The 11,730-nt window shown below is 38.3% G+C and overlaps 1 protein-coding gene across 1 annotated transcript in view; it reads left to right on the forward strand.

Moving 5' to 3' along the window:
* The window catches only part of Sccpdh (saccharopine dehydrogenase (putative)), a gene marked incomplete at its 5' end in the record, with an annotated part of 35,508 nt that overhangs the window by 20,185 nt on the left and 3,593 nt on the right, over window positions 1-11,730 (forward strand). Inside the window, 5 exon segments of the mRNA XM_005374793.2 lie at window positions 3,893-4,023; window positions 4,779-4,896; window positions 5,684-5,803; window positions 5,896-5,952; window positions 10,803-10,914. Coding sequence (XP_005374850.1) covers window positions 3,893-4,023; window positions 4,779-4,896; window positions 5,684-5,803; window positions 5,896-5,952; window positions 10,803-10,914 — 538 coding nt within the window.

Consider the following 11,730-nt stretch of genomic DNA (forward strand, 5'->3'; position numbering starts at 1 on the left):
AACTATTGAGCTCTGTTTTTTGAGATCTTTTTCCAACATAACCTAGACCATATTACTCCTCAGAATTCTTTAGTAGCTTCTTGTTGTATCTGGGAAAAAAAATCCAAAATCCTTACCATAGTGTACATAATTACAAATGATGTGGCCTTGATGGCCTTTAGCCTTGTCTCTCACATTTTTCCCGTTTATTTTTCTCCAAATACACTGATTTCTGTGTTTTTTTTTTTTTTTAACAGCACCACACTTTTACCTTAGGGCTCCTGTGTGAGCTGTTTCCTTGGCCTGTGTGCATAGTTCTCTGCAATATTTGCATGACTGACTCCTTCATCTCCTTCCAGTCTTTTCTCAAATACTATTGTCCTAGTGAAGCTTACCATGAATACCTAATTTAACATTACACATTAACTCCCTGGGGCCCAATACTGTAGTTAATTTTATCTGCTCTCTCTTACTGTAGTACTTCTCACCTATTAGGTTTGGTACATTTTCTGTAGGCTTTTCACTCTGTCTAAAATGTGAACACCACAAAACTAGGGATTGTTCTCTTTTTCATCAAAGCCCACCCTTCACAGTGTTAGCAGCCCAGTGTTTGAACGAATTGGGTGGACGAGGCTAACATAACCTTGATCTCAAAATTCTATAAGAGCAATTTAAAAAGGAAAAGTTCAGTCTGTGTTGCATAGAAACATAGTTGTAAGAACCCTAACCAAAATATTAGTAAATTAGGAGCAATAATATGTAATGAGAATAATATATTTTGACAAAGTTTATTTTAGAGCAGGAAAATAAATCATCTCATGAACAGGCTAAAGGAAGAGATTTATAAGGCCATCTCAGTAGAGAAAAAGCATTAGGTAAAATGTAGTATTTATTCATGATTAAAACTTAGAGCAAACTAGGAATAGAACAGAGTTCCTCAAAGCTATAACAAACGTGAAACCCAGTGTTTGTCATTGTGAACTTCTGCTTTGAGATCCAGACTAAGACACAGATGCCCACTGTCATTACTTTCAGACAGATCCTAGCCAGAACAGTAATGTAGGAAAACAGAAATGAACTGTATAAAGGTTAAAAAGGAAGAAACAAAGCTGTTTTCTGCAGGTGATATAATTGTGAATGTAGAAAATTTAGGAGAATCTACAGGTAATATTAAAAGTTTCATAAATTGCTAGAAAAACTCATTTCCAAATAAAATCAGACTCTGAAGAATTGAGGGGTTAGAACTTCAATAGATGAAGTCCTAATGTAGGTGGTATAGAGGTACAATTTAACCCATAACAGTGTCTTTGCAGGAGTTTGTCCTTTTCCTCTAGGTTCTCTGATTTATTGGCATACAAGTGTTCATTGTATTCTCCAATACTCCCCTATATTTCTGTGAGGTTGGTAGTCATGTCTCCTCTTTCATTTCTGATTTTAGTGTTTAACCTCTCCCCCCATCATTCCAGGCAGTGACACATCTCTTGGTTTCATGGTTTCACAGTCAGGAATGACTTTTCTTAAAAAAGACAGAGACATTAAAATATAATAAAAAAGGATAAATTCATTCATTTAAAATTAAGAATGTTAGTTTTATGGAAAGACGCCATATGGGGCTGGGGATTTAGCTCAGTGGCACAGTGCTTGACTGGCAAGTGAGGGGTCGAGAGTTTGATTCCCGGTACCAGAAAAAAAAAAAAAAAGACACAGTTGAGAAAGTGAAAAGGCCAACTTCAGAGTAAGTTATCTTTCACATCCTAAGATCACCATTTTGAGCAAAGGAAGCCAAATTCCATAATATACAGTATCCTGTATGATTCCATTTCTTTATAGTTTAGAAAAACTTGGCAAAATTGTTTAGAAATGAGTACTTAAGTGTTAAAACACTACAAAGAACTGCCAGGCATGGTGGTGCATGCCTATAGTCCCATCCCTCAGGAGGTAGAGGCAGGAGAAGCAAGAGTTCAGTGAGGCCCTCTCTACAAATAACAAAAAAAAATTATTTTTTTTTGGTTACTCTGAAAAGGGGACAGAAAAAGGTCCTTTTTTGATGCTGCCTGTATTGCAGTGCATGCCCTAGATAGTTCCATGTATGTTGGTTTTATAGGTTTGTTAAATTGTAATGTATAGCACACTTTTATTTACTTACATTTTTTAATAATATAAGATAAAAAATTTTAAACTTAATAATACTTTTGCCTTTTTCATGGCTGATTTGTATAAGAAGGTATTTTTAGATTTTTCAAAAAGTTTTCTCCTAGAATTTGGAAATCTTTGTAAGTAGTTCCAATTAGCTACACCTGGATAGAATAGTTTAGCAAATCAAACGTTTAAGACTCATAGCTCTATTTTAATAAAACAGAAGAGATCAGTCTGTACCAAAACAGAAATTATGTTTGGTGTCTGCTTTTTAACATCATCAAAACCAAAATATGAAAACCTGCAGGCTGGGCCTATAGCTTACTGGTAAAGCACTTGCCTAGGCATATATGAGGCCTTGGGTGTGATTGCTAGCTCTGAAAAAAAGAAAAAGAAAAAAATTATAAGCCAAGTGGAATGACACACATCCATAGTCCTGCCTACCTGGGAGGCTGAGGCAGGATTGCTTTATTTAGACCAGGAGTTTGAGGCTAGCATGGTCCTGTCTTGGAAGAAAAGAAGGGAGGAAGGTAGGGAGAGAGGGAGGACAGAGAGAGAGAGAGAGAGAGAGAGAGAGAGAGAGAGAGAGAGAGAGAGAGAGAGGAGACAAGAAAACCTGGATCTTCTTGTGGTTTTATTGTTTCTTTTCTTTCCTACTTATTTACAATCAAAGATATCTTTTGTGCGTCTGCCTCACTGATACTCCCCTTTTAAAGCTTGTGACAGGGCTGGGGATACAGCTCAGCAGCATAAGTGCCTGCCTGGCAAGTGCAAGGTCTTGAGTTTGACTCCCAGTACCAAAAAAAAAAAAAGCTTGTGACAAAGTTAGTTTTGAAATCTTTTCCAATGACTTTGTTCATTTAAAGTAGGTAAACAATGTAGATAGAAGGACATAATACAGCTGTATACAATCAAATGGTAAGTGAAGTTTAAATATTTATGTCATCGAGAATGAAAAGGCCCACTTAGAAGTTAGGTAAAGGAGGGCCGGCACTGTGGCAGTGTATTCGGGGTCCTACCCTCTTCTGTGCTCTCCTTAGTCGCAATCCCTTCTCCTTGGAGTCGGAGGTAGGGGCTGGAGAAGTGTGATTGTGCTGAGAGAAGGGAAGGCACTGAGAACTAAGTCATGAAAAAGATGAAGTGGATGAAGGAGAATCTGAGTAAGAGCAGGGAAATACTAAGGGTTTAGGACTGGCAGCAGCACCAGAAAGCAAAGAATTGAGAAATGAAATTAAAATATAAATTGCACGAGTTAACTGTAAATTTAAAGAATTATTTTAAGAAAACTAAAGTGGGAAGAAAAATATATAACTTGGGCCTAGAACAACAGGTGTTGGAAATAGCTGGGGAACCCAGTATAACAGGGATGGGTAGATGTATGTTGTATGTATTGTATAGATTGTGCCCGGGAATGCGTCATGAATATTTGAGTAATTAGCATAGGATAGCAATGGGATTAGAGTGGCTACTTTTTAAGGAATAGGGTTAATTAGTTGAGGGAAAGTGAGAAGATGAAACTGAATTACTTGTTGTGAAGACCATAAATAATGGTAGGAGGAAAGATAAATGGTTTGTATGGGCTGAGTATGATCTAACCAATGAGTGTTTGTGCTGCCTAACTAGTCATGAAATTCATCTCGAGATTATGAAATAAGGGATTATGTCTTGCACAAATAGAAGTGAAATGTTGCTTGTAACAGTTACAAGTTGCTTGCTTTTATCTTTCAGTTATTGCCCTTTAAGACATGTTTGTTTAACTCTTGACATATTTTATTAGGGGTTGTGTATTCATGATGGTACCTGGAAGTCAGCAGTTTATGGTTTTGCATCTCAGAGTGGTTTGAGAAAACTACGAAATTCGGCAAACCTGAAACCCGTCCCTTTCATTGGTCCAAAATTGAAAAAAAGGTATACTCTTTCAAAATCTATTCTTTAATGTATCTGGTCTGAGTAAATTTTTGTGAGGTTGTCTGTTTTTTGGGTCTTTTTTTCTTTTTTCTTTTTTAACGGGACCGGGAATTGATCTGAGGACTGGTGCTTGCCAGGTCGGTGCTATGCTGCCAAGCTGTATCCCCGGTCCTGGTTTCTGTTAAAGTATGCTGCTAAGAAAACCTGGGAGCTCAAGCTTGTTTTTAAAGATAAAATGTAATTAACACATTATCTTAAGCTTAAGTACTTTACACATAATAATACTTAAAGTGAAGTTTCTGATGACATCTCACTGTTGACATCAACGTCAAATATTAGTTAAGATTTATGCAGTAAAACTGCCGTCCTAAAATGTGATGTTCTTAATGTAAATTAACCAGTCTCATTAGCAGCACTTTTATGAAAGAACTTTACCAGACACAGTTTAGGACTGGGCTATTGTAATGAGTGTTATTTACGTCAGTCTCTAGGGAAATTGATAGGGTAAACAGTTGAACTACATTTAAGTGCTGGTGGTATAAAGAATGTGACACTTGTTACTTGTTTGGATGCAGGTGTGATGAACAGAGAAAAGAACTCCCAAAATAATTTTTAATTAAAAGCACACCTACCATTCTCATGCTTATTATGACCCCAAGGAAGGTTATTGATGTTTTCTACCCAGACATTTCCAGGCTGAAGCTGTGGTTACTGTGACTAGAGGAAGTGTAAACTCGCACGGGTCTGTCTTGCAGGTGGCCGATTTCTTACTGCAGAGAACTCAGCACATACTCCATTCCTTTCGTGGGAGCTGATGCGTCTGTGGTGAAGCGGACTCAGCGATACTTGCATGAAGTGTTAGAGGAATCACCAGTAAGTAAATGTGGCCTATTTATTAATACTGTATTTTGTGTTTATTACAGTTCCCATATTTAATGTAGAATTTTTATGTTTATAAAGAAAAATAAATAAATAAATGAAAGAGTGAGATAAAAGATCCATGTTTAGCTTCTGGAAATATATAGAATTGCATGGGTAGAACATTTTTATTTTATGGGGTTGGTCATAGGCGTACCTCATGACACGACAGCAGCAGCTTCAGTATACGAGTCCATGTGTCACGAACACCAAATCATCACAGCTTAGTGTTTCAGCTGCTGGAAGACTCTTTCAATAATAGTTTATGGAGATGTCTGCACCCCCACACACACACATATACACATATCACACACACTGTCACCTCGCTGCCTCTGGAACACCATTGTATTCCTTTTGATGAGAGATGTCTTTGCTTCCACTTCAAGAGGAAAACGTCAGGTTAAAAGGTGGAGGGTATTTTCTCATAAGAGGAGCTGTGGGTACAGTCTACATTCTGTAGTATACTACTACTAAACTTGGATATAGAATGGATTATGTGGACTGTTGTGCTCAAGTAGGGGAACATAATCACCATTTGTAACGATTTTTCTTAAAAATAAAGGCTGCTCACATCTGATTTCTGAATAGGCTTTCAGAATATAATGTATTCATAAAGTGAGACATATGGAACATAAGTGTGTTCCATACTTACGACCAAATAATAAGTGAAAAGAGCTACTGTTTTTATATATTTGGTATAAAATGTAGAGAGTAATATTCTGATTGTATTTTCTTGATCTAGGTTCAGTACGCTGCTTATGTAGCTGTGGGAGGCATCACCTCTGTTATTAAGCTGATGTTTGCAGGACTTTTCTTTTTATTCTTTGTGAAGCTTGGCATTGGAAGGCAACTTCTCATAAAAGTAAGATTTTATGAAATTAGATCTTTAGAAGTCTCATTTCTCGTGAGTGTTGAAAATGATCACTGAGGACTTGTTTTTTCTTTTTCCTTTAGTTCCCATGGCTTTTCTCCTTTGGTTATTTTTCAAAACAAGGTCCAACTCAAAAACAGGTAATCCTTTCTTTTGTATTCAGGTCTCTAAAGTGGTATTTTTCTTTATTTTGTTCTTACTCTTCTTAAGGGTAGTGACAGTAACATCTGTGCCTTGATGGAGGCATTGATATTGCAGATATTTTAAGTGCTTTACATAAGTTATATGACTTTTTATACTCCCCGTGGAAGTAGGTATCATTATTTCCATTTTACAGGTGAAGAAACTAAGGCATGGAGAGGCTAAGCAAGCTACCCATAGTCTTACAGGCTAGCTGAGATGAGAACCCAGCCATCTGGCTCCAGAAATTGTTTTTTCTTTATTTCATAGAGAAAATATTTGTGCTTGTCTATTTTTTCTTTCTTTTTGCTTTTTTAAACAATAAATTTCTGACTTGCCCCCAAATTTCGCTTCCTGTTCCACATACCTGGGATTCCCATGGCAGCATCACCGTGTGTCCAGTATTCTCAGCCATATGACTGCCTCATTTTCTACCACTTGCTGCACACATTTCACGCTGAGTTAGGCCTTGGCCACTTAGCTTTCATCTCCTTTACCCCGGCACTCTGGGGGTTGATTTCACTGGTTAGTATATGGTAGCATCCGGATTGTTTCTTCTGGGTGGAATTCTAGCAGCACTTCCTGATACTTGCACTTTTCATTAATTAAACCTCCATCTTCTCTATGTGCAAAAATAATTCAAAAATTATTCAAATTAAAAAACCTACCCCAAACTTCTCTATGTGCAAATTATCCCAACCCCCCACCTTAATGAATGAATCGAGAGCGTCTGTTGTGTCCCCCTCACCTGCCGTCACACCTGGTGTGTCATTGTTCCCATCATTGCTCTTTACTTTCTGGAAAAGGCTAGTCCCTCCCATCAGTGCTCCTAACAGTGTAAGCATTTACTGCACTGTAGCCACTGAGCTTCGTGCTTTACTTCCCAGTCTTCCAGCAATCATTGAGGTGAGGATACGTTCATCCACTTTTTACAGTTGAGGAAATAAACAGTGAAGATGTTCTTTGCCTGCATCCACATAGCTAGAATGTGGTGGATACCAAATTCATCCTAGCCTAAGTCTTAGCTGTGACTGCTTCTTTGATCCATTTCCCTGGCTTCATCAGTTGCTTGAGCCCCTTCTGTCCTCTAGACTCGACATCCTGCCACTTTACAGGTGCTTTCTGCTCATTCTCAAAACATGTTGCTGTCTTGTCCAACCTCAGAGCGAGCCTTGAGTCTTTCCTGCACTCTTATTTATCCCTTGCTAAGGTTGTCACTGACTTTGTAAGTGCTGACTGCATTGAGTGCTTTTTAGTCCTCATTTAGTGTATTGCCTTTGACATTATTATTATTTGAAAAATCCTTGCTTCCTTTGGCTTCTGAGATAATTGCTCTGTTAAGTTTACTTTCTCCTCTTGTACTCCTTTGCTCTGCTTTATTCCTCAAATGTTGGTCATCCCCATGACTCCGCCCTTGGCTCGTTTCTCAGTCTCCCTCTCAATAGGGCTCTTCATTTACTGATTGATTGATTGATTGATTGATTGATTTTTGAGACTGAGTCTCACTATATAATCCAGGTCAGCCTTGAACTCACTGTGTAGCCCAGGCTGGCCTTGAACTTATGATCCTCCTGCGTCAGCCTCCAAAGTGCTGGGATTAACAGGTTTGCACCTCTGTACCTGGCACTCAGCAGGGCCCTTAACAGGCATATTTATATGTCCAAATTGATGTTTCCACCTGTTTCTGGGACATATACCCCATGGGTGCCTTAAATCCAGTGTGCCAAAATGTGAACTTCTTTCTCTCCGTTAGAATGGACTCCACTAGAAGAACTTCTTTCTTCTTTATTTTCCATCTCGGTTGGTGGCACCATCTTCTCCCTAGGCAGAAACATATACATCATCCTAGACTTTTCTCTAAAGCCATCACAGCTGCCTTGATTTAGGACTTTATCTCTCATTTTATTCTAATTGTGATGAAGTGTACAAAACATGAAATTAACCATCTTAACCACTTTTAAGTGTTCAGTGGCATTAGGTACATTGATATTTTTGTGCAACTATTACCATTATTACTATTACTCCTGGACTCTTATCTTGCAAAACTGAAACGCTATACTCATTGAATTATAATAGTTCCCATTTCTCCCAACCCTAAACCCTGACAGCCACCATTCTGCTTGCTGTTTCTATGAATTTGATGACTCCACGTGTTTCATATAAATGGAGTCATAAAGTACTTGTCCTTTTGTGGCAGGCTTTTTTCACTTAATTTCCTCACAGTTCATCCATGTTGAAGCGTCTGTCATAATTTCCTTCCTTTTTAAGACAGAATAATTCTCCAGTATGCATATGTGCTATGTTTTGTTTATCCATTTACCTGTGGGGGACGCTTGGGTTGCTTCCAGCTTTGGCTCTTGTGAATCATGCTGTTGTGAACATGGGTGTACAAATAATTGCTTCAAGACTTTGCTCTAAATTCTTTTAGGTATATACCTATAAAAGAATTACCCAGAAGTAAAATTGCTGGATTATGTGTTAATTCTGTTTTTAATTTTGTAAGTAACCACTAAAAAGGTTTTCATAGTAGGTAGACCATTTACGTTCCCACCAGCGGTGTGCACAGATTCTGAGCCAGGTGTGGTGGCACACACCTGTGATCCCGACACTTGGGAGACTGAGGCAGGAGGATCGCCATGAGTTTGAGGCCAGCCTGGGCTACTTAGTGAGTTCAAGGCCAGCTTGAGTTACAGAGTGAGACCCCATATTTAAAACAAAAAAATCATTCAGTTTTGCCGGGTGCAGTAGCACATGCCTGTAATCGCAGCACTTGGGAGGCTCGGGCAGGAGGATCACTGCAAGTTTAAGACCAGCCTGGGCTACAGAGGAGTTCAAGGTCAGTCAAACTACATAGTGAGGCTCTGTCTCAAAAAACCCTAAATAAATAAATAAATAATTAACGGGTTCCAATTGGTCTACCTCTTAATGAACATTTATTTTTTGGGTGTGTATTTTTTTATGAGAGTCTTCATGAGGGTTTTGAGGTTGTATTTTATGGTGGTTTCAATTTGCATTTCCCAAAGGATTGGTGATAGTCAACATCTTTTCGTGTGCTTATTAGCTGTGTATCTTTGGAGAAATGTCGATTTAAGTCATCTTTTTAACTGGATGAATTTTCTTGTTTAATTTTAGGAGTTGTCTGTTTTCTGGATATAAACTCCTTATTGTAGTGGACTCCCAACATTTTTGGCACCAAAGACACTGGTTCCACAGACCGGAGGTGGTAGAGTTTCAGAGTGATTCAAAGGAGTGTGCCACCTAGATCCCTTGCTTGCACAATTCACAGTAGGGTTTGTGCCCCCATCAGAATCTTAGGCCGCCACTGAGCTGACAAGAGGCAGAGCTCAGGCAGTGATGCTAGCGGTGGGAGTGGCTGTAAATATAGATGAAGCTTTGTGTGCTCACCCCCCTCTCACCTCCTGGACAGCCCGATTCCTGCGAATATTTTCTCCTGTGGGTGCCTTTTTGTTCTTCTCTTGGTGTACACCCATGTTTCTGGACTGAACCTTTTATAGTATTTCTATGGTTTCTTGCTAATCCATCTTGCCACTGCCATCCATTCTAAGACAGAAAATCTGACCTTGTTACTGCCTTCTTTAAAACACTTCCCTGACTACTGAGTCACTTGGCAGTGGTTCTTTACCTAGGATTCTACATATCAGAATCAGCTAGGGAACTTTTATTAAAAAGACACAAATCCTGATCCACACTTGGAACACAGTTGGTGGGAATTCTATCTCCACAGGTGTGAGGCCACCATAGGCCTTTCATGATCTAGTTCTGGGTGGCAGATTTTCATCCACCTCTGATTAACTGGAATAGCAACTCAGGGACTATGTTGAAAATAACCCTAAAGCTAAATGTGTACCTGGCCTACAAGAGGGTTATCGTCACTTGGTGCAAATGCCACATCAGGGGAGACGACAGGTACGGCCTGTGCATCTGACTTTATTGCACCTCTTGAATTGTAGGCTCTTTATACACCATGCTACTGCATTTCTTCTTGCCTTTCAATAATGGTTTCTCTTTCTTGAAATCCACCCTACTTTTCTGTGTAATAAATTTCTTTATATATTTCAAAATCCTGTCCTCTGCTCTAGGATATTTAACAGGGTGGTCCTCTGAGACTGTCCTGCATCTTTTACCTCATGCCTCATATTGTTATTAAATCTGTTTATATCTGTCTCTCTCAATATATTGTAAACTCCAGGAAAGATAAGGACCAAGTTTTATTTATATGTCAAGGCCTAACATAATATCTGGTCATTAGTTGATACTTAATAAAAATGTGTTGATCATGTCTGAATTCTTTTCATCTTATTCCTAAATTTAGGATTGTAATTAAAAGATGATGGGATATGTCCTCTAGAATTCAAGTTGAATTTTTACATCTTTAAGTGGTGCAGTCATCTGTGTCTCAGACCTTTATTTCATGACTTGCCTGTTGTTTTTGTCTTGTCACAACAGGTACCTAAGACCAGATATCCATGTTCTACCTCCCCAATAAAAACTACCTCCAGTTTTTCTTCTTAACTACCTGTATTAATGGTGCTCTCATATTTTAAACTACAGTCCAAGAATTACCTTTATCTTTTCTCTGTTCTTTATCTCTCCCCACCCCCAGTCATCAAAACTTAAACCTCAAAGAATTAGCTTTTGCCCATGTTTAAAGCCTGACAAGATATTGTAGGAGCTAATGTTGATATTTTTATCTTTTGACAATGTCTCATGAAGTAGAATATCAGGTTTGATTGTGTTTCCAAGAAAATGACATATTTATTAAATGAGCCCTTTGCTTTCTTTTTCACAGATAGATGGCTCATCGTTTACGATGACATTCTTTGGTCAAGGTTACAGCCAAGGCCTTAGTACTGATAAGAACAAACCAAATGTCAGAATTTGTACTCAAGTGAAAGGACCAGGTATTTTGTATATGATTTAAGAATGCTTGGGAGTTTTAGATTGTCTTACGCTATAAAGTGATACACTATTACAGTGTATTCTTTTTAAAGCTTCACTGTTGTAGAAACACTTGCATGAATTATTTGTTTCAAATTATTCTGTCAGCTGAAGGGAATTTATTAGTATAAGCCAATTGTATTAGTGCAACCTTACCTCTGGTCATCTTTTTCATTGTTATTCCGTAACTCAGAGTGGCAATTTTTAATTATTATGAAGAAAGGGGACTAGATGATGTTTTACCTGTTTTAGTCTCAGAGTTCAGCAGTATAATTATACAGTCAGACCTGTCACATGTTATATGTAGACTTTGAACAACTTGACATTGTTTGTAAAAATGTAAGTGCACATGTATATTTTTTCAAAATAATAATTCAGCTTATTAAAAGCATCTTTTGACAAACAATAACAGCAGCAACAAAAAACCTGAAGAATTTTTGCTGTAAAATTTAGAGAACTATATGGAGGCAGCACACTTAATGAATTACAGTGTACGTTTAATTACCCTTGTTCGCAATAGGTCACAGGGTTTTAGTCATGCCACATGGCAATGATATGCTTGCATCTTGCCTCCTTTTCGAATTCCCACCTGGCTTTTTAAAGTAAGTTGACTTCAAAGGATGATAAACATATATGGTGAATGTTTAAAAAGTTTATTGCAGCCAGGAGTGGTGGCATATGCCTGTAATCCCAGCACTCTGGAGGCTGAGTCAGGATCATTGCAAGTTCGAGACCAGCCTGGGCTACAAAGTGAGCTCAAGGCCAGCCTGAACTGCATA

The sequence above is a fragment of the Chinchilla lanigera genome, unplaced genomic scaffold (assembly GCF_000276665.1).
Source record: "Chinchilla lanigera isolate Chin_1 unplaced genomic scaffold, ChiLan1.0 scaffold00005, whole genome shotgun sequence".
NCBI lineage: Eukaryota > Metazoa > Chordata > Mammalia > Rodentia > Chinchillidae > Chinchilla > Chinchilla lanigera.